The following is a 24,161-nucleotide window of genomic DNA, read 5'->3' on the forward strand; positions in this document are numbered from 1 at the left end:
GGTTTTACAAACACCCGCGTGTATGGGTTTTACAAACACCCGCGTGTGCGACGACGGCCCGCCGCCGCCGCCGACGCGCGACGCCGCCGCGCGCGACGACGGACGACGGACGACGTCGATGCCGGCGCCGACGGCGAGCGAGCGCGACGCGCGGGCGGCCAAGTCAGGGTACGATGGGAGCGTGTGTGGGGCGGATGGTCGTCGATATCGCGTCGACGCGGACGCGAATGCGTATTACGACGAAATCGACCGCGCGTTGAACGCGCTGGACGCGCGTACGGACGTCGAGGCGGCGGCGCGCGAGCGCGAGGCGATCGGAGGGAACGCGCTGGAGGGGGCGGAGGGACAGGAACGCGCGCTGGCGATGGATGCGAAGTGTTCGAGGACTTTGGAGGCGTGCGCGCGCGCGGCGAGCGGCGCGGCGTGCGCGACGTTTTTGAAAAAGTGCGGCGAGTCCGTGGACGGGGATCGAGGTGGGTTTTACGTCCTGGCGAAATCGTTGTTCGGGTCGAGGACGCTGGAGACGGTGATGGGGACGCTGCGAGAGCGGCATTTGAAGACGGAGGACGAGGAGGCGGAGGCGCTCGCGAAGACGCTGCGAGAGGATTTCATCGAGAATATGGGGCGGGAGATGGTGGAGAACGCCGTGGACGTGGCGTTCGATAAGCGTGCGAGTCCGGTCGTGAGACGGTTTCTCGCGCTCTTGGCGGGAAGAGCGGGCGACAAGGGTGGCGCCGACGCGTCGACCGGCGCGCCAAGCGGAAGAAACGGAGGCAAGGCAAGCGACGGGAAGAGCTTGGCCGATAAGCTTCGTGGTGGGACATCGTCGGCGGGGAAATTTTCGGCGTCCTTGAACACGTCTTACAGATTCGAAGAGGAGCTGCGAAAATTTTCGGACGCCATGCTCGCCGCGCTCGAGCCCGAGCTGTGGAATTTAGTGGAGGACACATGCGGGAGCGCTTTGCTTCAAGCCCTACTCAAGGCGCACGAGGGCGACGACGAGGCTTTGAACTGGATCATTCCGGGGCTCCTCGGATGCGCGCCGGCGGAGGGGACGAACGAGGGCGAGTTTCTCGTCGACGCGCAGGAATGGGACGTGAAGAATATGATGCAGTCGCGCTCGGGATCGCACCTCATGGAGACCATCCTGGCCGTCGCTCCGAAAGGGCTGTTCAACGAGATCTACAGAAGATTCTTCCGAGATAAGTTGATTTCAACGGCCAAGCACCCGGTGTCGAACTTTGTGCTTCAGGCGTTCTTGGGGGCGACGAAGGATCCGGAGCACGTATCGAGCTCGCTCAGCGAGCTCTCGCAGGTTTTTGGTACCTTACTCCACGAGAGGCGCTCTGGCGTCGTCGCGGCCACGCTCGCTGCGTGTGCACGACTTAAAACTAGCGAAAAAGACGCCGCCAAGGCTCTCGCTCGAGGTCTGACTCTCAAGATGGAGGCGAGAAAAGAAGGGCGCTCACAGCTCGCGCCCGCTTTGTTCTGGCTCGACACGCCGAATTACGGCAAGTGCTCGGTTCTGGGTAGTGCGATGTTCCAAACCTTGTTCAAATTCACCTCGGATTGCATTCCCATGTTTTCTGAAAGTATGGTGAGCATGACGGACGTCGAAGTGTTCAAGGTGTGCCAAGACAGTGCCGGCTCTCGCGCCGTAGAGGCATTCCTTGCCTCGACCACCATCAAAGTCAACCTGAAGAAGGAGTTCATCGGCAAGCTAAACGGTCGTTGGGCACAGCTCGGTTTATCTCCCGTCGGCTCGCATGTTCTCGAGGCGTGCTACCGCGAGGCCGATGCACGAGGGAAAGAGCTCATCCTGAGCGGACTCGCGGGACAGGAGGGACCTCTGAACGCGACGCGACACGGTCCGTTCCTCATGCGTCGACTCGGCGTAACGCAATTCAAAGCGGCTCCAGAGCAGTGGAAGAACAAACAGAAGACAGCCGACGCGATGATGGGCGCGTTCGAGAAGGAGTTTGGAGGCGAAGAGCCAAAGCAAAAGGAGAGTGCGAAGCGAAAGCACAAGGACGTCTCGGAGAAGGAAAAGAAGCCAAAGAAGGAGAAGAAGGAGAAGAAGGTGAAGAAGGAAAAGAGAGAGAAGAAAGAGAAGGGTGCGTGACAGATGGATCGCGTTACGCGTTAGTTAGAACGAACTGCATTAAAAAATTAATCCTCGCTGAAAGCGTCCGACATAGCCTTGGTGTCCATCTTCCCCTTAGCGTTCTCCGCTGCAGCTGCGATGGCGTTGGCATCGTATAACGTCGGCATGTTACCCTGGACGAGGTTGGTAAGATCACTGGCGCCGATCAAGTTACACTGCGCATGTTGAAGCATCAAGTGATCGACGAGTGTGAGGGCGACCATGGCTTCGACCATCGGCACGGCGCGCGGAACGACGCACGGATCATGCCGGCCCTTCGCCTTTAGGATATCCTCTTGCCCATCGCGGTTCACTGTGTTCTGCGCTTGCGTGATCGTGGACGTGGGCTTGAATGCGATCTTCATCTCGATCATCTCACCGTTAGAGATCCCACCCTGGATCCCGCCTGAGCGGTTGGTGCGCGTGCGCAAGCCCTTCGAGTTATCCATGTAAAACTCATCGTTGTGTTCGCTACCCTTTTGTAAAGTGCCTTCGAATCCGCTGCCAATCTCGAAACCTTTCGTCGCGGGCAAGCTGAGCATAGCCTTAGCCAAATCAGCCTCGAGTTTGTCGAACGCCGGCGCACCCAACCCGCGTGGCGGGCTGCGTACGACGCACGTCACCACCCCCCCACACGAGTCCCCTCGCACGCGCACCTCGTCGATCGCGTCGATCATCTTCTGTGCGCACCCTTCATCGGGGCACCGCACCATGTTCGCCTCGATGTCCGCCATTGTCATCGTCTCATGATTGATGTTCGTCGCCTGGACGTCTCGTACTGCACTGACGTACGCCAAAATTTCCGTCCCCGCGACTTCCTTTAAAACCTTCTTTGCGATCGCCCCGGCCGCAACACGTCCAATGGTCTCTCTCGCGCTGCTTCGTCCACCCCCAGCGATCGCCCGAACGCCGTACTTCATATCGTACGTCGCGTCGGCGTGCGACGGTCGATACGCCACCGCTATCTCGCCATAGTCCTGACTTCGCTGGTCCTTGTTCCGCACCACCACCGCGATCGGCGTCCCGAGAGTGATCCCATCTAACCCAACACCGCTCAGAATCTCGCACGAATCTTCTTCGTTACGCGGCGTCGTGATTCTCGATTGCCCTGGGCGTCTTCGGTCGAGCTCAAACTGCAACTCCTCCCTAGTCAGCGCCAATCTCGGTGGAACGCCGTCCACGACGCACCCGACGCCCCCGCCGTGGGACTCGCCAAACGTGGTGACGCGGAAGATTCTCCCGAATGAGTTTCCGGCGTTCGGGACGACCGCGAAGCGTCGCGCGGGCGAAGAGTGCGTCGAGAAGGGCTCGACGCGAACCCGCGGTGATGACGACGTCTGCGTGCGTCGCGGCGCGCGCGCGCGGTCGTGCGCGCGCGCGACGCGGGTGGTGGCGATCAAGGTCGTGTTCGTCGACGTCGCGGGCATCGAGCGCGCGCAAGCGTCGACGTGTGCGGGAAGCGCGTCGGCTGATGGACGCCGCGCGCCAAACCCTGTGAAAGGTCGCGAGTGACGACGTGTCCGCAGTGTTCGACTCGCTGCGCGACGACGCGACGACGCGATGACGCGCACGACGGGAGCCGCGGTTCGGCTTAATTACCGGTCGACGCGCGGGCGGCGAGGCGTCGGTCGATCGACGCGGTGCGAAGCGTCGCGGGGCGATACGAAGAGACGTTCTGATGCGCACAGCGCTCGTCGACGCGACGCGATCGTCGGCGTCGGGCTCGCGTCCGTGATCGCGGTGCGGGACGAGGCGAGCGCGACGCCGATGGTATTTCGCGTACCGTCGAGCGAGTGTCAGACGATCGCGCACGCGTTGTCGATGGCGAGGGACGGTGACGTTGTGCAGTTGGCGGCGGGCGAGACATACGAAGAACGCGTCGTCGTCGACGTCGACGGGGTGACGATCGAGGCAGTGGGGGAGGGGAGAGCGCTCGTGCGACACGTCACGACGCGACCGTACGAGAGCGCGATCGAAATCAGGGGTCTGAAGGTGATCGTCAGAGGGATCGACGCGGAGCACTCGAGCAAGTCAGTGGCGAACAACTACGGTATCTTCGTCGTCGAGGGAGCGAACGCGACGTTCGAAAAGTGCGACGTGCGATCGTCGACAGGGTCTGGGTTTGGTGTCGAAGGTGCACAGGTGGAGCTCGTTGAGTGTTCGGCGAGAGGGTGCGCCACGCACGGGTTTGTCGGTTTGGGAGACTCTAGCGGGTTGCCGGGCACCGGGGTGGCAAATATTTCGCGATGTTCGTTTGAAGACAACGCGCAGGATGGATTATTGATCAGAGGCGGCGCCGTGATAAACATGAGTAAGTCGCGGGTGATCGGGAACGGGCGATACGGCGTCGAACTCATCGATTGCGAAGGTGAGCTCAGCGGAAATGATTTTGCACGAAACGCAAAGGGAGCAACAATCGCGACCAACGGCGCCGAACGCTTCGTCAAAATCTCCTAAAACGACTAGGTATAATACGTAATTCTGTATTGCTATGATCGCTGTGGCACTGACTCGCTAATAGACGTCATGCCTCGCCTGTCTTCTCCCTCGCACCTCACTTGATGAATGGTATCCATGTCCTCGTCCTCTTCGCGTACACGTCGTAATCCGGGAACATCTCTCGCAGCATCATCTCCTCGAATGCAATTCTACGCTTAAAAAATCGCCACGTCACGATCGCAAACGCCAACGCGCTCACTGCGTTCGCCATGATCACCTGCGTCCCGACCGCCCAGATGAACCATCCCAGATATCCGGGGTGTCGCGCGTGCGCGTACACTCCATCCCGCACCAACACGTGCGCTGCGCGTCTACTCGTCTGCACCTCGTGCGTGAAGCTCGTCCCCGCCGTGATCATCGCCGACTTTCTCAACCACTCGCCGAAGACGCACATGAAGACGCCGAAGCCGTACGCCGAAGCTGTCCACCGCTCCTTGAGCTCTCCCAACATCGCGTGCTCGACGTAAAACTCTAGCACGCCGAGCGACATGGCGACGCAGTACGAGCGCGAGAGGCACAGCGAGCGGAGACCCGCCGAGCGCGGATTGAACCGCACGACGAGGATGAACTCTGAGAGGTGGAAGTGTAACAGAAACAGCGCAAAGGTCCAGAGAGCGACCCGTGGGGTCGGCTCCGGCAAGAGCGCGCGCATTTCGACGAGTCGAAGAGTCTCGGTTACGTGCGCACTCGCCGCTAGGGCGCTCGCGCGCTCGCGCGCGGCTCGGTGTGCGGAGGTGTGAGACGTCGTGGTCGGACACATTCAGGCGGTCGAACGTGCGTCGTCGTCGTCGTCGTCGTCGTCGTCGTCGTTCTACAATGTGCCTAATCTATGGTCTATGCTAGTCGCGCGATCGTCTCATAGATCGGCGAATTCTTGTTTCAGCACCCAAGAGCTTGTGGAGCCCTCGCGCGAGCTCGTTGGTGAGCGCTCGAGGTCGGCGGCGAGCTTGAGGAGCTTGCGGAATAGCGCGTGCTGATGGCTCTGCACTCGGTCCTGAAAAGCATCGATGACGAAGCTTGTCGACGCGCGACCGCCCCGAGATTTGAGCAGAAGGATAATGTCTCGCATCATGTCATTCGCCTGCGTCTCGTCAAGCTCGGAGCTCTCGAGATCGGCCTCGACAGCACGAGCGTTGTCCTCTCTTCGAGCGGCGATGCGCTCGAGGAGCGCTCGAGAGCCCAACGCGGCGGTGCTCGAATCGTTCGAGCGGGATTGGATGCTCGTACGCCCAAACCGTCCGAGCGGACGCACGACAGATGCACTCGGTGCGGTGGAGTGCACGGCACCGCGGTTTCCCGTCCAAGTGGGGACATGCACCGCCAATCCAGCGCGAGCGCTTTGCGCCGATAATCGGAGCGCCTCGGCCGCCCTTCGAGCGACGCGCTCGGCCTCGGCGTTGTGAGCCATGCGATCAACACCAGCTGCGCCCATGATCTTGTCGTGATTCATCGCGACCTGGATGTTGCCGGAATCGAATAAGCCGCGCAAAATCTGCGCGTCACCTGCGCCGCTGTCTCCATTTACATGGGCATCCGGATCGCGCGCCGTCTCCACTCGCACCCTGTGGCCGTCGATCTTCTTCGCCGTGCGTTTTGGCGGCGCATGATTATCATTTGGATCCCATTCACCGTGCTCGACCTCACCGTCCTCTGCCCCTTCTTCTGAGATGACGGATTCCTCGACGTCGCCGCGCAAAATTTGGCCCTCGACCTCTGAAAAGAGTTCGACCGTTTCAATAGTGCCCTTCGATTCGTCTCCACCGCCGCCGCACGCGACTTCATCGAACGTGAAGAGATCCGCCATATCGCGAGCCTTGAAGAACCGACGCTGTTTTGGATCCTTGAGCACCTTGCTCGTAAGAAACTCCTTGTAAATTTGTCTGTGATACACCTTCTCCTCGATCGTGCCTGCGGTGATGAGTCGATAGACGGTGACTTCTTTCTGTTGCCCTATGCGCCAGGCGCGCTCGCGTGCCTGCGCGTCCGTGGATGGATTCCAATCCGGATCGAATAACATGACGCGATTAGCGCCGGTGAGATTGACTCCCAAGCCTCCGACTTTGGTCGTGAGCAGGAATACGAAGATGCCCTTGTCGTTGTCATTGAACTCATCGATGAGTGACATGCGCATCCCTATCGAGGTGTTTCCGTCCATACGGCGGTAACTGTATCCCGCTCGAGCGACTGCGGCCTCAAGGATGTCCAACATCTGCTGTGTCTGGCTGAAAACCAAGCATCGATGGCCCTGCTCGCGCCAGAGGGAAAGCACCTTAAGCGTCACCTGGAGCTTACCGCTTCGCGAAGCGTCACCGTACTCTTCGCTTGCTGCCTGCGTGCGACGCTCCAGCAAGTCGGGGTGATTGACAATCTTTCGCAAAACGTCGATTCCGCCGAGAGCCTCGCGCGATCCATCCAGAATCTCTTCCACTTCGCGGCTGGCCAGGTACGCTCGGTACGCCTCGCGCTGTTCCTGTGTCATTGGACAAAAGAGAACCTGCTCCGTCTTCTCGGGAAGCTTTACGTCCACGTCACACTTCATTCTGCGCAAAAGATATGGAGCGATGAGATCTTTCAGGGTGACTGCGCAACGATAGGCAGTCGTCACCTGTTGGTTGCTGGCGTTGGTGTACCCGCCTATTTGAATCGGTACCGCGAACTGCGCTTGAAACACGGGTAGAGTCCCAAGTTTCCCGGGGAATACGAAATCAAAGAGCGACCAGAGCTCAGATAATCTGTTTTGAATCGGAGCACCGCTCATGACGATGCGATGGACCGTCTGCAGCTGCTTGGAGACGATCGTGATGTCCGCATCCGGATTTCGAATTTTGTGCCCCTCGTCTAACACGGCATACCCCCATCGCACGGAGCATATTTTGTCTCGAAATAAACGCATCTGCTCATATGTCGTCACCAGGATACCGTCGCCATCGCGCACGCACATGTCGAACACACGCTCGCGCTCGCGCGCCTTCGTCTTCCCGGACGAGCTCGACATTGCTGAATCGTGTAATATCGTCGCCTTAAGCTTGGGCGCCCAGATTCGAAGCTCACGACGCCACTGTCGAAGCATCGTCGCCGGACATACGATGATCGACGGGGAGTACATCCCTGAGTGATGCAACGCACAAAGAAACGACGAGACTTGAACGGTTTTTCCGAGTCCCATCTCGTCGCCGATGATACCTCCGGCGCGTTGGCAGTGGAGCTCCCACAGCCATTTCAGGCACGTCTTCTGATGTGGAAGTAAACGCTCGTACGTGTCGCCCGGAATGGATAAACCGCCCGCAAACTCGACCTCTTCCGAGACGTTTCTATCTTCCTCAGCCGTCTCCTCGTAATTCGCGTATTCTTCGTCGCTGTCATGCATTGTGCGTCCGCTTTGTCGTGTTCGCTTCCCGGCGACGGCGCCGTCATTCTCGAGCATCTTCGCCTTCCACTCCGCTCGTCGCTCGGCCATCTGTTTCTTCGTCGACTCACTTGTCGCATTTCGCGTTGCCCTACTAGCGAACGGTCGTGCGTTCGCTTCCAAACGCGGCATTTCCTCGGCGGTCAACGTCTTCGTCTTATTTCTCGACTCGCGCCACGCCGCGGTCGCCGCCGCCGCCTTGCTCGACGACTCACGCTCCTTCACAGCGCGCTCAAACCCTTCCAATCGATCAAACGGTGTGAGAACACCGATACGAATCAACCGCTCGCGTTCTGTCTCCGTCGCTGCACCTTTGGACGCGTCGAAGAGATCGTCAAAAAAATCGTCGTCCGCCTTTGGCGCCGCCTTCTTCACAGTTGTCTTCTTAGTTGGAGCGTTCTTTACCTCCATCCCCCGGCTCACCGCGCTCGTGGACGTCAGATCGATCACGCCTCTTTTCGTGGTCCCATTAGTCTCCTCGTTCGACCGTTTCCGACGCTCGACCGCGTCCCGCTCCTCGCGCGCCGCTCTCTCCGCTGCCCGAATCGCCTTCGCCTGTTCCCGCAACTTCTTCTCCAATCCCTCCGCCCGCTTCCGTCCGATCGCCACCCGAAGCGCGTCCACGCTTCCATCTATCGTCTCCAACGCCTCGCGCACCGCGTCGAGCTCCGCCGACGTCTCTCTCGACGTCCGCGTCAAGCGCTCGAGCAGTTGTTCGCTCGGCGTCGACGCCGCCGCGACGTCTTCATCTTCCTCACGCGCGCTCTCTGGACGCTCTCTGGCGATCGCGTCGGCGACGACGGCGCGGGCGACGACGGAGGCGTCGACGCCGCGCGCGGAGACGCGCTCCATCGCGCGCGCGCGTCGACGTGCGGCGCGTGTGCGGGCGCTCCAGGCGATGACGTCTCGCTCCTCCCAGTATTCTAGATGGAAAATGCCCATGTAATCCGCGAATGTAGTATATTACTCAGAATGTGACATTGATCATCACAATCTCGAGGGTGGATCTTCGAAGATCCTCAATATATAGTCAAAACATCGTTACTATATTTGAGCATCTTTTCGCGGGAGCGCGCGTACCTTTGCCACGTCGAATTTTCACCTCGAAACTTTTACGATTTAACGAATACTAAAATAGGAGCACATCGCCCGTCTTCACGCGATAAAGCTTTCCCACCACGACAACGGGACCGCGCGAAAAGGGCGCGTCGACATTACCCAACGCTCTCAAGTCGTTCGTCGATCACCAAAGACGACGCTCGCAACGCTTAAGATTTAAGCGTTAAAACAAACACACAACTCTCAAACAAACTCTACGTCTTGCAAATGTCGGTCAACGTCCAAGCCTCGCTCGATCACCACGGCCTTACCGCGGACGAGCAGCTCGCCGTCTTCGCGTACATGCAACGATCGCAGCAGGTGAACGCGTACGAGGTGCAACAGCACATCGCGGTAGGTTAAAGCGACGCGACAATAATCTGTTTGAGGGTCGGGACGCGTTGAGAAGCGTGCGCGCGTCGACGGGGGCGCGAGACGCGCGATTCAGGAGTTCGCCCTCGGCACGCTGAGTCAGCTTTCGACATCTTTGATGACGCGGATAGGGGTTTTGCCGTGAATGATGGACTAACGGAAAGTTGTATATGTAAACGTAGAACGGGACGATCAAGTCGTTCGGACAAGGCATCTTGAGTGAGGCCGAGGCGAAGAAGAAGAACGAAGTCGCACGTCAAAAGTCGGCGATCGAGCTCATGGCTGATCACGAGCGAGAAAAGCAAGCGGCAAAGGAGTCGCGGCGCGCCGCAAAGGAGGCGAAGAAGCAATCGCGCCTCGAGCGAGAGGAGTTCGAACGCACCGGCGGCCAAGTCAAGTTGAGCAAGAAGGAGAGGAGAAAGTTGGAAATGATGGATGAATAAGTGGAAGCGCAAGCTTCTCTTTCAAGATTTTCCTGTTTTCCGCACACGTATCACATCCACTTGCAACCTTGACTTGGTACTGCTATCGGTGGTTCGAACAAAGCCCTTGCGCGTCGTTGCGCCTTGGCGGAGATTCTTTAGGATTTTTAGGCACGATCGGGACGATCCAGGAACTGTGTTCGAATGTACAAAAATAGAGATGCCATAGTATTTTGTTGTAGCAAACCCAGACGATAAGTTTAAAGCGAAGAGTCGCTACAATGAGGTGTGATTTTGACTAGGTCAGGTACCCGTACACTGGCTATAAATAAATTAAATTACACGACTTTCTCATCGAAAGGGAATCCCGAAAACGGTGCACTCCGCGCGACTGTCTTGGTAATCGAGAGCAAACACGCCTTCGTGACCTCCCATCTTCCCTTCGCGCATACGGAAGCACAGACGGTCGCCCACGCTCAGGACTGCGGATTTGCCCACCTGGAGCGACTGCCAGCGTCCAGTGCTCTGGCGCCAGATTCCGGGTCCCTCGTGCAGAGATTTCATTCTTATTCGTTCCTTGACGACAGCTATGGAGAATTGTTGACGACTCACGCCCTTGTTGTCGACCCCACCCATGCCTCGACCGATGGTTTGCATGCCGTCGTGTAACATGATCTCGGGAGGTACATATTTCTTGTCGTTCGCCTCCGTGGACAGCGGGTCTGGAATGTACACCAAACGCAGCTTTCTGTATTCATCGGGCTCAGCTTTTCCCGTGGTGATAGCGCGAAGCTCGGCCTCGTCCTCCGGAAGCAGACTCAATTGCTCCTGAATTTCTCTAACCTCCTCCAACAACTGCTCCAACGTCTTTTCATAACTCAAACCTTGCTGTCCCGACGCATCCTTCAGACGCAGATCGTTGGGGTCAAACGGCACTCCGGGATGGTCATCTCCCTCGATATTCGCCAACATCATCTCTAAACCGAGACGTTCACCATCGTCTTCGTACTTGTCATCCAAAAATGTTTCCGAGGACATGACGCCGACGAAATCCACGATGGTCGTCGCCATACCGATAAGAACGAACGCATTCGTAATGGCCAAGGCTAAAGCGAATAAATCGAACTGACCGATCGCGCCCGATGGTACGAATGCGATCGTCATCGTCGACCAAGTGTGAATAACGCGCTCTTTCTCGTAATCAGCGCCGTTTGAGGTTCGGTGGTATTCAACTGTCTTCTTTTGGTTGAAGAAGTCCGCAGGCACTTGTTCCACGGACAGAGTCGCAATCTTGGTCGTTTTCAGCGGCTTAGTGAAGTACGTATTTGTGAATACGACTTTAACGTTCAAACGTATGCCGGAGAGGCGATACGGCAAGCCCGTCACTGAACCACGGTCGCCGACGATGTATGAGTTCTCTTCGTCAAGTGAGTTGATCCCTGCCATCTGTAGCAGTTTCGTCGGCGTCGTCGTTGGATCGGTGTCCATCACCGAAATCTCTTCGCCATCGATATACACGTAATCCACATCGTCTAAAGATCCTTTGCGCAGTTGGAATCTGATGCTGAACGGAATCGTCATGAGGTCGGCGCCCGCAATCATATTCCTATGCGTGCTGGCCACCGTACCTGTGGTACAATCCGCGTCCGTGATCGTGCTCGCCGCGGTATTCGCACACGTTCTCGTCAGACGAATAACCTCCTCAAAAGTACCGATCCTAAGACCTCGACCATCCTCGAACGGCCACACGTACTCCTCTGGACGATAGTGTGACACGCAGTCAACGCCCGTCATGAACGCGTCGTCAAAAATTTTATTCGACCGCCTCCAGTTCACGTATCCCGTTTTACAGTACGCCTCCGTGGAATTCTTCGCGATCTGCTGGTTGTACGCCTCGTTCACCGTCACAATATCGCCGTAGTTTTTATACCCCAGGTTCGTGTACAGCGACGGGAGCTCGAACACCATGTAATTATGCGACAGCAGGATCGACACCAGCGCGAAGGTCCCGATGAGCGACATGAATATGAAGTGCAGCGTCACTAAGAATCGATCGTTCGTCTTCACAAGCTTGGTCGTGCGGTAGGTGAACATCTCCGTGATGGAGTCCTTCATCAACTCCTTGAAGCCCATGTTTGGTGTTCACTTTCTTCGGGGTCGTGCGCGCGTCGTTTCCGCGCTTTGCGGGCGCTCGTGGGCGTCAAAGCGCACGCCGCGAACACACGCGCGCGCTTGAGGCCTTTCACGCGCTCGTGAGGCGATGCGCGAGGGGCGGATTGAGGGCACCATCCGCGGTCTCCTTCTTCTCGAGACGCGACCCGTCTACAGTCCCCTATGCTCGGACGTCGCGCGCGGGACCGCGGGTTGTGAGGTGAACGATTACACGAGCGCCGAAGAGCGGCGAGTACTAGTAAGAAACCCCAGTCTTGCGATGATGAATGCACGTGAGGCCGTCGGCGTCGAGGAGGGTGCCGGTCTCGACCTCGGCGAGCACGACCCAGTGGTCGCCGGCTTCCATGCGCCTGACTACAGAGCACTCAACGCACGCCAGGGCGCGCTTGACGACGGCGCAGCCGTTATTTTCGGAGATGTCCACGTCAAGATCGCCAAAACGGTTCTCTCCTGGGGCGAAGGGCTTGAGTAGAGCCTTGACGACTTGTTTTTCGTCGCCGTCCTTGAGGACGTTGAGGTTGAACTTGCCGCCCGTCATGAGGAAGCTCTCCACAGCGCGATCCTTGGCCACGGCTACCGTGATCGCGGGAGGGTTGAAGCTCGCCTGCGATACCCAAGACGCGAGCATGGCGCTCTGAGTTTCGTCCTTCTTCGTCGTGACGGCGCAAAGCGAACCGACGATGCGACCGACGGCGGCGTCGACATCATTGCCGGCGGCGAAGGACGTCGGGGACAACTTCCGATCAAGCACTTGTTTACGACGCGCCTTCTGCCGAACTGCCTGCGCTAGATCCGTCCCGCTCTCCTCACATAGCTGAAGCGTCTCACTCGTCGGTTTGAACTTGCATCTCAACGGTTCGAACGCGGACTTGAATCCTGCATCCTTGAGACGGTCGGCAATCATGCCAACCGCCTCACCAGACCAGCCGAACGAACCAAATGCGCCGCACGGCTTCTCCAGATCGCCATCCTTGACGATCTCCCCGAGAGCGGTTTGAACCGGAGTCGGAAGCGTCCCACCGAGCGTTGGCGCGCCCAGTGCGAAGCCGGCGCTGCGTTTGAGTACTTCTCTGACGTCGGACGGAGACGCGAGTTCGCAGTTGAACATCTCGGCACGTATGCCCGTCTTGGCGACGCCGCGCGCGATGGCCTGAGCCATCGCACCCGTATTCCCGTACGCACTCGCGTAGATGATGGCCACCGACGCGGACTCCGCCGAGGCCTCGGCCTTTGCGGCCCACTCTTTGTACTCGCGATACAGCTCCGTGACGGACGAGAGAACCATCGGTCCGTGCGAGGGGAAAATTGCGCTCGCCAAGCCTTCATAGAGGTCGATCTCGGCTCCTACCGGCTCTTCGCGCTTTTTTACGCTCAACATGCGCTCGAACATGTTTCTCTTATCCTTCATCACGGGCGCGCTTGCCTTAGCGAGCTGCTCCTCCTTGAGCGGCAGACGCGCCAGGAGAGGATCCACTTGCCTGGACATGGGCGCGAGCAAACAATCGAAGTAAAATCTCCAATCCTCCCCGAACGCCTCGAACCCGCCCTCATCCGTCAATCCCGGCGCCTGTCCCGTGTGCGCGCTGAAAAACTTAGACGTAAAGAGCGCCTGCGTCTTCTCGTCCCGAACGAACATCAAATCGGGCCATCGTGGCGTCGGCGCGAGCGTGAATCGCACGGTACGTCCTCCGAGATCGATACTTTCCCCATTTCGCACCACGCGCAATCGCGCGCGCAACTTCCCCTTGTCGTTCTTCCAAGCCTCGATCAATCGCTCGTTCGCCAGCGGCGACTCAGCCTTCAACGCCTGCTGAATCAACTGCGCTCCAGGATTCGTGCACAAAACCTCCACAGGTGCCGCCTCCGGTCCTCGATTCGCAATCGCCGCCGCAAGCGCGTCCAACCGCCGCGGCGCGACGTGTAACATCGCGTGATACGCCGCGTCTCTCGCGCTCGCCCCGAACGTCCCGATCGCCGCCGCGTAATTTCGCGCGTGCGTCCCGTCCGGCGTGTCCACCAACATCGACGCCTCGCCGCCCTCGATCACGTACGCATTTTCACTCGAACCCTTCTTCGCACCGTATTCCACCTCAAACGTCCGTCGATTCTCGTGCTTGAAGACCACCGCGCCGACGCCGTCGACGACGTCCCTGACGCGCAGCGCCTCGTCATCCGCCTCTTCGCGTTTCAGCGCCTCCTTGGCGCGCTTGGCGTCTCGATCTCTCGTCTCGGGCTTACCCGTCTCCAGCGCCGATCGCGCGACGCGTCGTCCGCGCGCGCATCGCGCTCGGCGCGGCGTCGGCGTCGCGAGCGCCACCGCGCGCGCGCACGAGCTCGCACGCATCCCTCGATGTGCGCGCTATTCCTCCACGCTCGACGCGATCGACGCGCTCGCGAACGCTCGGAGGACGCGTTCGAAGCGTTTCGCGGTGACGGCGCGCGACGGTGCTCGCTCGAGGATGCGCAAAGTGCGGTGACGTGTGCGTTTCTCGAGCGTGTGCGTGCAGCGCAATCCAACATTCGAGCGTCGCTCGCGGTCGTGACGCCGTGATCGGCGCCGCGCGCGCGAGCATCGACGCGTGATGCCGGTATCGAACGACGGCGTGAACGCCGGATCGAGCGATCGCGGGCAGAGGGAGATCGTGGACCTGACGACGTCCCCGGTTGAGGCGCGGGTGGCGGCGAGCGACGAGGATGAAGACGTGGCGCCGCTTCTAGAGCGTTTACGGAGGAAGCGCGCGGTGGAGTCGATCGTCGTGAATGGTTCGCGACCGAGCGCGAGTCGTGAGACGGGAGAGACGCGCGAGGAGGAAACGAGAGACGACGCCTTGGTCGGTTGGTTGCGCTCGGACGTCGCGGCGCACGAGGACGCGTTACTGATGCGATCGCTCGACGTCGACGACGCGTTGATCAAGGCGCGAAAATTTGGGATTAAAATATCGCGCGATGATTTTATTCGTTGGCTCGAGCGCGAAGGTGTGGCTTTTTCGCAGACGAAGAAGCGCGCCGAGGCGCGCGCGAGAGCGCGGAGCAGAGCTGGGTGAGCGGAAACGCGCGGACGACATATTTCGTCGCGCGTCCAGCGATCTCACCGCCCCGCTGTCGATGTTCGTTATGGCGTCGTCGCTCGCGCGTCCGATCAAGTCTGTGAAGGAGGTTCCGGACCTACACGTGCGGACGCCGCTCGTGCGATCGAATGCGCTGAGCGCGCTCGCCGAGCGGGACGTTTTGCTCAAGCTTGAATCCGCGCAGCCGAGCGGGTCCTTCAAACTTCGGGGTATCGGACGCACGTGCGCTCTGGCGGTGCATCGCGACGGTGCGAAGTCGTTGGTGAGCTCGAGCGGGGGAAACGCTGGGTTGGCGACCGCGCACGCGGGACGCGAGCTCGGCGTCGGCGTCGAGGTTTTCGTCCCGGAGACGACGCCCGAGCGCGTGAGGGGTTTATTACGAGCGTACGGTGCAGACGTCATCGTTCGCGGGGCGCAGTGGAGCGAGGCGAACGAGGCGGCGGTAGAGCGCGCAACCTCCACGGGCGCGGCGCTCGTGCACCCGTTCGAGGGCGAGGACACGTGGGATGGGCACTCCACGCTCGTCGATGAGATTGCGGAAGATTTGGGCGGTACGTCGCCGGCGGCGATCGTGACGTGCGTTGGTGGCGGTGGACTCCTCGCGGGATGCCTGCGAGGGGTCGAAAGGGCGGGATGGTTGGACGAGACGTTGGTGGTGGCCATGGAAACCATCGGTGCGGATTCTCTCAACGCGTCCGTGCTCGCGGGGAAGCTCGCGACGCTCCCGGCGATCACAAGCGTAGCGAAATCGCTCGGTGCGGCGTCACCATCGCCGACGGTGTTCGCGAGGTGCCTCGCTCTCGGACCGGGGCGCGTTCGATCGGCGACGTGCACCGACGCGCAGGCGGTGTCCGCGTGCGTGCGCTTCGCCGACGATCATCGCATCCTCGTCGAGCCCGCGTGCGGTGCCGCGCTCTCGGCCGTGTACACGCCAGAATTAGGCATCGTGAACGGCTTAGCCGATGATGATAGACCCATCGTCGTCGTCGTGTGCGGCGGCTCTGTCGTCGATCGCGCATCGCTCGACGCGCTCGCGGACGCGTATCTGTAGCGTAGCCGTAGCCGGTGCACTTCGACGGCGCCGATAGCGCGAACGTTTGTAGTACACACGCGCGCGTGTGCATCGAGCGCTCGAACGCGCGCGCGCCCGTCGTCGACGCGCCCGTCGCGCTCGCGTCGCGCGTTCCCATCACATCCCCTGAACGGGCGTACAGTACGCACGCACGGCGATCGATCGATCGATCGGACCGATGTATCGACGGATGGGCGTGCGAGACGCACAGTACGACATCAGGGTTTAGGGTTTAGGAACGCGGCGCCGACGCGGCGGACGCCCTCGACCGTCGTCGCGCGACCGCGCCCACGCACGCGCGCGCGCGAGCGAGCGAGCGCGCGAGCGAGCGACGCGAACGGAGGCTTGACCTCGCGACGACGGTCGATCTCGTCGAGGGCGTCGAGGGCGTCGAGGGCGTCGAGGGCGTCGAACGCGACGCGGGCGGTGATCTCGACGCGCGATGGACGAACCGAGCGAGGAGCGATCGGGGGAGCACGGCGGGGATAAGAACGTGGATGATCCGTCCACGCTGCCGATTCCCGATAGGGTGCGTCGACGAGGGAAGATGGGGGAGGACGAGGCGGGCGATTCGACGCGCGCGAGACGTTCAAACGGGGAGACGACGGCGCACGCGCGGGGGGCGCGAATCGAGCGCGATGCGAGACGACGAGCGTGGTGACTGACTGCGTGTACGCGCGTGATTTTGAACGAGCGCAGACGCAGGTCGGCGGATCGCCGATGTACGTGGTGGAGAGACGATTGGGGAAAGGCGGATTCGGTCAGGTTTACGTCGGACGGAGGTTAAAGCCGACGGACCCGGCGTGCACGACCGGGCCGAACGCGAATCAGGTGGCGCTTAAGTTTGAACATAGATCGAGCAAAGGATGCGATTACGGACCGCCGTACGAGTGGAGTGTGTATAACTCCTTGGGAGGGATTCTGGGCGTGCCCAAGGTGCACTTCAAAGGAAGTCAAGGCGATTACTACGTCATGGTCATGGATCTCTTGGGGCCATCGCTGTGGGATAAGTGGAATGCAAACGGTCAGATCATGTCGCAAGAGATGGTGGCGTGCATCGCCGTGGAGTCGCTGGCAATCTTGGAGAACTTCCACAGCAAAGGTTTCGTCCACGGCGATATCAAACCCGAAAACTTTTTGCTCGGACCTCCTGGAACGCCCACGGAGAAGAAGTTGTACTTGGTTGACTTAGGTTTAGGAACGCGCTGGCGTGATCCGATCTGCGACCAACACACGGAGTACGACCAACGTCCAGATGTTTTTCGGGGCACGGTTCGTTACGCCTCGGTGCACGCGCATCTCGGTAGAACGGCGTCTCGCAGAGACGACTTGGAGTCGCTTGCTTATACTTTATTGTTCCTTCTCAAGGGTCGCTTGCCGTGGCAAGGTTACCAGGGCGATAACAAGGGCTTCCTCGTGTGTAAAAAGAAGATGGCGACGAGTCCCGAAGCTCTGTGTCGTTACACGCCGAGCGCGTTCAGGCAGTTTATGGAGTCGGTAATCAACCTGAAGTTTGACGAGGAGCCGAAGTACGGGGCCATGGCCGCTTTATTCGAGCCCTTGTGCGGTGCCGTCGCAAGGCGACCCATCTCCACCGAGGGCGCGAAGAAGGTTGGCATGAAGCGTAAGGTCTCAGACATGCAGTTTGACACGGATGACAAGGACCGTCTGAAGAAAAAGGTTCGCGTCGGCCTCCCAGCTCAGCAGTGGATCACGATTTATAACGCCCACAGACCGATGAAGCAACGATACCACTACAACGTGGCGAATTCGCGCATCGCACAGCACGTTGACAAGGGTAACGACGATGGTTTATTCATCTCCAGCGTCTCGTGCGCATCCGAACTCTGGGCGCTCATCATGGACGCCGGCACCGGCTTCAGTGCTCAAATTTGGAATCTATCCGCGCAGTTCTTGCCGAAAGACTGGATTCTCGAGCAATGGGATGATGGTTATTACATCACCGCGCTCGCCGGCTCTTGCCACGGCCAAGCCACCGTCGTCATGTCGAAAGGCTCGACGTACACGCAGCAATCGTACAAGGTGAGCGACTCGTTCCCGTTCAAGTGGATCAACAAGAAGTGGAAAGAGGGCTTTTACGTCACCTCCATGGCGACGTGTGGCGCGAGATGGGCCGTTGTCATGTCTCGAAACGCCGGTTACATCAACCAGTGCGTTGAGCTCGACTTCATGTACCCCTCCGAGGGCATCCATCGTCGCTGGAACACCGGGTACCGCATCACGTGCTGCGCCGCCACTTCGGACCAGGCTGCCTTCGTCCTCTCCATCCCACGTCGCCGTCCCGGCGACGAGACGCAAGAAACACTGCGCACGTCTGCGTTCCCGTCCACACACGTCAAAGAAAAGTGGGCGAAGAACCTCTACATCAGCGCCGTCGCCTTCGGTCGCACCGTCTCCTGACGCGCCGGCTCGGCTCGAGCCGAGGCCGCCGCCGCGATGGCGCGTCCACCTCGACGCGTCGCGCCTTCACGCGCGCGACGACGCATCGCGCGCACGCGCGTCACGCGTGCCCACCACGCATCGCGCGCGCATCGCCTGTTGTTTGTATTCCCAGCCGACGCACTTTCGCACCCGCCCTTTGCGCCCGCGTCCATCACTCGTCCACGTCAGCGCGTGTGGTCGACACACCGTCGACACATCGTCGACGCCCGTCGTCGCGCGCCGCCGCCGCCGCCGATGCCGCAGACGCCGCCGCCGACGACGATGCCGACGACGACGACGCGCGCACCCGCGCCGGTCGCGACGCCGCGCGCGCGCGGGCCGACGCGCGCGACGCCGACGACGCCGACGCGTGGGCGAGGCGCGGGCGCGCGCGCGGGGTCCTCGCGCGGCGTCCCGCGCGCGCGCGCGCGCGACGACGCCGACGCGGACGACGGCGACGACGCGCGCGCGCTCGTGTCGGAATTACGACGGGGCGCGGGACGCGGAGGGGATCGGGTGGGACGGCGGGGGCGACGCGCGCGAGACGCGGCGACGCAGGCGTTCCTGGCGGCGGCGCTGGGATTCGCGGCGATGATGCCGCAGATCACGAGTGAGGCGCCGACGCCGTCGCCGGTGGTGACGGGAGCGAAACGTACGGTTGTGGCTGGGACGGTGAAGAGCGCGACGAGCGATGTGACGAGAAAGGAGGGGGCGGGGGACGCGCGATTTCGCGAGGACGTGCGGCGATTCGTCGGGACGACGAGTCTGTGATTGTATATTTTCGCCGATGTCTTGTGTAATTACGATGTGCTTTGTTTGAATCGCGCGCGCGGTCGATGGGTCGGTTGAAAGCTCGCGACGTGGAGATTACAAGCGAAGGATGCGCGGTGGATTTTAGTAGTACGATCCAACCTTTCTGTGATGGGAGGCGGTGCGCGCGTCAGAGTTGAACACCTTGCCGTTGAACACCTCGCTGTACACGATCCAGTGGTCGTTGGCCTCCATGCGAGACTTCACGCGGCACTCCATGAACGCCACGGCGTCGCCGAGGATCGGGGCACCGCAGTTCGCCGGTGCCCACTCCACGCCCTCGAAGCGGTCGGCGCCGGGTGGGAAACGCGTCAAAAAGTGCTTCATGATTGGTTCGTAACCATCCTCCGGGAGGCAGTTGAGCACGAACGTGTCGCCGACCTGCATGAGAGATTCAATGGCGCGATCTTTCGCTACGGCCACGGTGAAACCGAGCGGCTCGAAAGAGGCCTGAGCGATCCAAGAAGCGATCATCGCCGAGCGCGCGTCGCCCTGCGCGGCGGTGACGACGTACAAGCCTCCGCTCACGCGTCCGAGCGCTTTGGCGACTTCGGGAGACATCGCGCTCTTCATATCAGCAAGCGTCTTTTTCTTGGTCAAGAGCTGACCGAGATCAGTGCCAGCCTCCTCGAACAATTGGTACACTCCCTCCGTGGGCTCGTTCGTCACCTTGAGCGGTGAAAACGCCTCCGTGACCCCGAGCTCGGCGAACTTCGTGGCCAAGAGATCCACCGGCTCGTCGGCGCCTCCGAAAGACTCGGCGATGAAGAACTTTTGTTTAGAGTCCACGGCACCGATGATATTCGCGAGCTGATCGTTCGCCGGACCGGACGACGGGGGCGAGAGCACGACGATGCCGGACGCGTGCTTCGTCGTCTCGATCACTTCCTGCGAGTCCGCAGTCAAGAGATCCATCATCACCACCTCGGTCTCAGTCTTTGTCAAGCCTCTGGCGATCGACTGCGAGAGGCGATCGCAGAAACCGTACTCGGCGGTGTAGAAGACGGCGACGTTCGCCTTGGCCTTGGCCAACGCCGACTCGCTCCAATTTTTGTAACCGCCCACGAGTTCGTCGAGATTATACCGCAGGAGCGGCCCGTGACCGTTACAGATGCCGACGAAATCCGCGCCCTCGCTCTCACACTTACGAAGCGCCGTCAAGACGGATCGAGCGTTCGGTTTCATCAGGCAGTCGTAATAGAATCGATAATGCGGCATGAGCGCGTTCAAGTCGCTATCGAACACATCCTCGCTGCAGAAGTGCGATCCGAACGCGTCGCACGTGTACATCAACTTCGACTTGGCGTCGAACGTGAACATGGTGTCCGGCCAGTGTAAATTCGGCGCCATGATGAACTTCAACTCGTGCCCGTCGCCGAGGTCGATCACGTCCCCCCCCTTCACCGCCCGGCTCTTAAACGGTTCGTGAATCAAATTTTCCAAAAACGTCAGGCACACCTTGCTCCCGAGCACCGTCGCGTTGGGCGCCATCTTTAACACGTCCCCGATCAACCCACTGTGATCGGGTTCGGTGTGCGAGCAAATCACGTACTTGATCTCCTCCGGGTCGATCTCCCTCCGCAGCGTCGCCAAGTACAACTCGCGGAATTTCTCATGACTCGCGTCGATCAACGCCGCGTTCCCCGGCGCCCCACGAATCACGTACGAGTTATACGTCGTCCCTCTCTCCAACCCGAACTCGATGTCGAATCGATCTCGATCCCAATCGAGCGACCGAATGCACGTCGTGTCCGCGCCCACCGTCGTCGCCTGCGTCTGCAACCGCCGCCGTCCATCCACCACCTCCACGTCCGACGCGCGCACCGTCTCCGGCGTTTCAATCGCCCGCGCGCGCACCGCCCGCGCCCGTCGCCGCGCCCGTCGCCCGTCCGGCGCGACGCGACACATTATTTTCCGCTCGGCACCCACGCGCGATGCCATCGCGCAAACCATCCCGCGCGTCCTCGCTCGCCCGCGCCCGCGCGTCGATCACCCCGCGCGTTCGACGGTGGCGCACCAATACCCGCGACGACGCGTCCAGCGCGCGCGCGACGACGCGAAGTGCGGCGAATGCGTGTGATTCGACATCATGACGCGCGCGACGGACCCGCCCGCCACCGTCGCCGAGGCGTTCGCGCGTCTGTGGACGTGTTACGGTGCGCCCGAACGCGCGCGCGCGCTCGACGAGGCGACTGACCGCGACGTCGCGCGCGCGCGCAGACCCGACGTTTCAACTCACGCGATGGTACCGCGTGGGCGAGCTCGACGCGTGCGAACGGGCGCGAAGCGATCTCTGGGCGTGCGTCGCGGCGAAGCGGGCGGCGCGAGAGGGCCGAGCGGTCGCGCGCGATCGCTCGGATCGCGAGCGGGACGCGAAGACGGGGTATTGGCGCGCGCTCGCGCCGGCGCGCGCGGGGACGGAGTGGCGGGCGCTCTTCGGGGGAAACGTCCCGAGCGAAAAGGAAACGTCGGACGCCATCGAGGCGTGGACGCGGGCGAGGGCATCGTCCACGGGTGACGGCGCGACGGGATGATTGCATCGCGGGCGTCGGGCGGGGGACGGCGGCGGAGGGGGCGCTCGCGGCGGAGCGACGCGTCACATTCATGCGCGCGGCGTCGCGGGCGCGCCGAGTCGTCGTCGCGCGACGCGCGCGCGTCGCGCGATCGGTGCGCGCGATGGCGACGACGTCGAACGAACGATCGATCGCCGAGCGCGTGCGAGAGGCGAAGTGCGAGGTGATCCTGGGCAGCGGCTCGTCGACGCGCCGCGCGGTGTTATCATCCATGGGGATCGATCACGTCGTCGTGAAGCCGGATATCGACGAGAAGGCGATACGTCGGGACGATCCGAAGGCGTTGGTCCGGGCGCTGGCGATCGCAAAGGCGGACGCGGCGAAGGAAAAGCTCGGGACGAGCGACTTTGGGACGCGGCGTTTGCTGATCACGTGCGACCAGGTGGTCGTGCATCGAGGGGAGATTCGCGAGAAGCCGTCGAGCGAAGACGAGGCGCGCGCGTTCATTCGCGGGTACGGCGTCGATCCGCCTTCGACCGTCGGATCGACCATGGTGACGGATCTTTCGACGGGGAAGTCGGCGCTCGCGGTGGACGTGAACACGGTGGTCTTCGACGCGATTCCGGACGACGTCGTCGACGCGATAGTCGAAGAGGGTGAATGCATGCACTGCGCCGGTGGACTCATGGTTGAACACGAGCTGGTTCAGCCGTACTTGAGGCGGATCGACGGCTCGCTCGATGGCGTCATGGGTCTCGACGCGAAGACGGTGGAACGTCTGCTCGACGAACTCATTTAACGACGTCGCGACTGATCGTCTTCTAGTCTAGTAGTAGTGCTGCCTTTTAAAAGCGTTTGCTATAGCTATCCATCAATCATTCGTCATTTCCATCTCTTTGCGCCATTGCTCTAGGACTACTCCAAAGGAGCCGACGAGAGTTTCGCTCGCGACGACTCGGAGCCGCAAGGCGTCTCGCGCCTTCCTGTCCATTCTGAGCAATTTCTTCGCCATCTCGGGCACCGTTAGATTCTCAAATTTCGCCAACGCCTCGAGCGCTCTTTTCGCAGTGGACACGTCGTCTTTCGTGCCAGTAATCTCGGGGACGTATTGCTGGTACAGCGCCGCCTCGCCGATTCCGGGAGTGATCATCGTGCTCAATCGAGCGTGTAGCTCGCGAGTTCGCTGCGTCGCGAGATCAGAGTGCTTCCCCTTGTGTCCTTCGCTGATGGGCTTGACGAAGTACGAGTTATACAGACTGCGATCGCCGAGTTGCCACGGCGCGATCCAGTTCAGCACTGCCCACAAATCGTTCGAGTCGCAGTTGGAGAACAGCTGGTCCGACAATCCGACGCGGTATACCTTCTCGTGTAGCAAACGCGCGGCCTCGTACCCTTTTGTCTTCTCCGACTTTAATCTGTGCACCTCATCGTACACACACACGATCCAATCCACATCCATCGCCTTTTCGACGACGTTTCTGTACACGTCGTGCGACATCACCGCCGCCGCCGCCGCGCCGGCTTCGATCCTCTCAAATGCAATCCTCGCTTGCTCCCCGTTCTTCACCAACGCCACGGAGCCCACGCCAAACATCTTCAGCGTCTCCGTCCACGCCATCACCGCGTTCGGCGCGCACAGCACCAAAACCGCGCTCGTCGTCCCGCTCCGCCGTCTGGCCGACATCTCGCTCGCGAACGCGCACGCCGCCCGTATCGGCTCCGTCTCCGCCTCGTCACCGATCACGCACCCTCTCGCGCCACGCTCGACGCTCGCGTGCATCCAACGAACGATCTCCCGATGTCTCTCCGTCTCGCGCGCCGAGTCCGTCGGCGGCGTCGCGCCCGCCCGCTTTGACGTCGTCCCCATCGACCCGCGCTCCCTCCCTCGCGCATCCGCGCGCGCGCGCGAGACGCCCGCGAGCTCGAACGCATCGCGCTCGACCGCGCGCGCGCGCGCCTCGGCCTCGCTCGCTCGTGCGGCGAAGGAGGTTTTGGTGACGTGTCGAGCCATCGAGCGCCCAACGGTGTTCATCGTCGACGCCTCGAGCGACGTCCCGGGAGCGTCGTCCGCGTCCGGGGAGTCGAAAAGGATGGATGTGAACGTTCGACGATCGTGAGACATCGAAGACGGCGCGTCGGACGAT

General features: G+C 60.9%; 15 protein-coding genes across 15 annotated transcripts; 8 read left to right on the forward strand and 7 right to left on the reverse strand.

Annotated features, from left to right (window-relative positions):
- Positions 1–118: 118 nt before the first annotated feature.
- OT_ostta02g03630 (Armadillo-type fold) lies at positions 119–2,122 on the forward strand (the record flags this gene model as incomplete). The annotated part of the gene is made up of 1 exon (XM_003075156.1): positions 119–2,122. The coding sequence occupies one exon, from the start codon at positions 119–121 to the stop codon at positions 2,120–2,122; it is 2,004 nt and encodes a 667-aa protein (XP_003075204.1).
- A 47-nt stretch (positions 2,123–2,169) lies between these two features.
- OT_ostta02g03640 (Chorismate synthase) lies at positions 2,170–3,570 on the reverse strand (the record flags this gene model as incomplete). The annotated part of the gene is made up of 1 exon (XM_003075157.2): positions 2,170–3,570. The coding sequence occupies one exon, from the start codon at positions 3,568–3,570 to the stop codon at positions 2,170–2,172; it is 1,401 nt and encodes a 466-aa protein (XP_003075205.2).
- A 133-nt stretch (positions 3,571–3,703) lies between these two features.
- On the forward strand, positions 3,704–4,600 carry OT_ostta02g03650 (Parallel beta-helix repeat; the record flags this gene model as incomplete). The annotated part of the gene is made up of 1 exon (XM_003075158.2): positions 3,704–4,600. One exon carries the CDS (start codon positions 3,704–3,706, stop codon positions 4,598–4,600), a length of 897 nt encoding a protein of 298 aa, XP_003075206.2.
- A 97-nt stretch (positions 4,601–4,697) lies between these two features.
- OT_ostta02g03660 (Protein-S-isoprenylcysteine O-methyltransferase) lies at positions 4,698–5,294 on the reverse strand (the record flags this gene model as incomplete). Its single annotated transcript, XM_003075159.2, has 1 exon — positions 4,698–5,294. One exon carries the CDS (start codon positions 5,292–5,294, stop codon positions 4,698–4,700), a length of 597 nt encoding a protein of 198 aa, XP_003075207.2.
- A 204-nt stretch (positions 5,295–5,498) lies between these two features.
- On the reverse strand, positions 5,499–8,900 carry OT_ostta02g03670 (SNF2-related; the record flags this gene model as incomplete). Its single annotated transcript, XM_003075160.2, has 1 exon — positions 5,499–8,900. The coding sequence occupies one exon, from the start codon at positions 8,898–8,900 to the stop codon at positions 5,499–5,501; it is 3,402 nt and encodes a 1,133-aa protein (XP_003075208.2).
- Positions 8,901–9,374: 474 nt separating this feature from the next.
- Positions 9,375–9,961, forward strand: OT_ostta02g03680 (unnamed product; the record flags this gene model as incomplete). Its single annotated transcript, XM_003075161.2, has 2 exons — positions 9,375–9,500; positions 9,701–9,961. The coding sequence occupies 2 exons, from the start codon at positions 9,375–9,377 to the stop codon at positions 9,959–9,961; spliced, it is 387 nt and encodes a 128-aa protein (XP_003075209.2).
- Positions 9,962–10,291: 330 nt separating this feature from the next.
- OT_ostta02g03690 (unnamed product) lies at positions 10,292–12,073 on the reverse strand (the record flags this gene model as incomplete). The annotated part of the gene is made up of 1 exon (XM_003075162.1): positions 10,292–12,073. One exon carries the CDS (start codon positions 12,071–12,073, stop codon positions 10,292–10,294), a length of 1,782 nt encoding a protein of 593 aa, XP_003075210.1.
- Positions 12,074–12,347: 274 nt separating this feature from the next.
- OT_ostta02g03700 (Beta-lactamase-like) lies at positions 12,348–14,456 on the reverse strand (the record flags this gene model as incomplete). The annotated part of the gene is made up of 1 exon (XM_003075163.2): positions 12,348–14,456. The coding sequence occupies one exon, from the start codon at positions 14,454–14,456 to the stop codon at positions 12,348–12,350; it is 2,109 nt and encodes a 702-aa protein (XP_003075211.2).
- A 602-nt stretch (positions 14,457–15,058) lies between these two features.
- Positions 15,059–16,231, forward strand: OT_ostta02g03710 (Serine/threonine dehydratase,pyridoxal-phosphate-binding site; the record flags this gene model as incomplete). The annotated part of the gene is made up of 1 exon (XM_022985123.1): positions 15,059–16,231. One exon carries the CDS (start codon positions 15,059–15,061, stop codon positions 16,229–16,231), a length of 1,173 nt encoding a protein of 390 aa, XP_022840808.1.
- Positions 16,232–16,694: 463 nt separating this feature from the next.
- OT_ostta02g03720 (Serine/threonine-protein kinase, active site) lies at positions 16,695–18,673 on the forward strand (the record flags this gene model as incomplete). The annotated part of the gene is made up of 2 exons (XM_022985126.1): positions 16,695–16,781; positions 16,952–18,673. The coding sequence occupies 2 exons, from the start codon at positions 16,695–16,697 to the stop codon at positions 18,671–18,673; spliced, it is 1,809 nt and encodes a 602-aa protein (XP_022840809.1).
- A 615-nt stretch (positions 18,674–19,288) lies between these two features.
- On the forward strand, positions 19,289–19,465 carry OT_ostta02g03730 (unnamed product; the record flags this gene model as incomplete). The annotated part of the gene is made up of 1 exon (XM_003075166.2): positions 19,289–19,465. One exon carries the CDS (start codon positions 19,289–19,291, stop codon positions 19,463–19,465), a length of 177 nt encoding a protein of 58 aa, XP_003075214.2.
- A 123-nt stretch (positions 19,466–19,588) lies between these two features.
- Positions 19,589–21,445, reverse strand: OT_ostta02g03740 (Flavodoxin/nitric oxide synthase; the record flags this gene model as incomplete). Its single annotated transcript, XM_003075167.2, has 1 exon — positions 19,589–21,445. One exon carries the CDS (start codon positions 21,443–21,445, stop codon positions 19,589–19,591), a length of 1,857 nt encoding a protein of 618 aa, XP_003075215.2.
- A 148-nt stretch (positions 21,446–21,593) lies between these two features.
- OT_ostta02g03750 (Protein of unknown function DUF3128) lies at positions 21,594–22,038 on the forward strand (the record flags this gene model as incomplete). The annotated part of the gene is made up of 2 exons (XM_003075168.1): positions 21,594–21,660; positions 21,725–22,038. 2 exons carry the CDS (start codon positions 21,594–21,596, stop codon positions 22,036–22,038), a joined length of 381 nt encoding a protein of 126 aa, XP_003075216.1.
- Positions 22,039–22,180: 142 nt separating this feature from the next.
- Positions 22,181–22,816, forward strand: OT_ostta02g03760 (Maf-like protein; the record flags this gene model as incomplete). Its single annotated transcript, XM_003075169.1, has 1 exon — positions 22,181–22,816. The coding sequence occupies one exon, from the start codon at positions 22,181–22,183 to the stop codon at positions 22,814–22,816; it is 636 nt and encodes a 211-aa protein (XP_003075217.1).
- A 72-nt stretch (positions 22,817–22,888) lies between these two features.
- On the reverse strand, positions 22,889–24,139 carry OT_ostta02g03770 (SNF2-related; the record flags this gene model as incomplete). Its single annotated transcript, XM_003075170.2, has 1 exon — positions 22,889–24,139. The coding sequence occupies one exon, from the start codon at positions 24,137–24,139 to the stop codon at positions 22,889–22,891; it is 1,251 nt and encodes a 416-aa protein (XP_003075218.2).
- Between the last annotated feature and the right edge of the window lie 22 nt (positions 24,140–24,161).

The sequence above is a fragment of the Ostreococcus tauri genome (assembly GCF_000214015.3).
Source record: "Ostreococcus tauri WGS project CAID00000000 data, contig chromosome 02, whole genome shotgun sequence".
Lineage (NCBI taxonomy): Eukaryota > Viridiplantae > Chlorophyta > Mamiellophyceae > Mamiellales > Bathycoccaceae > Ostreococcus > Ostreococcus tauri.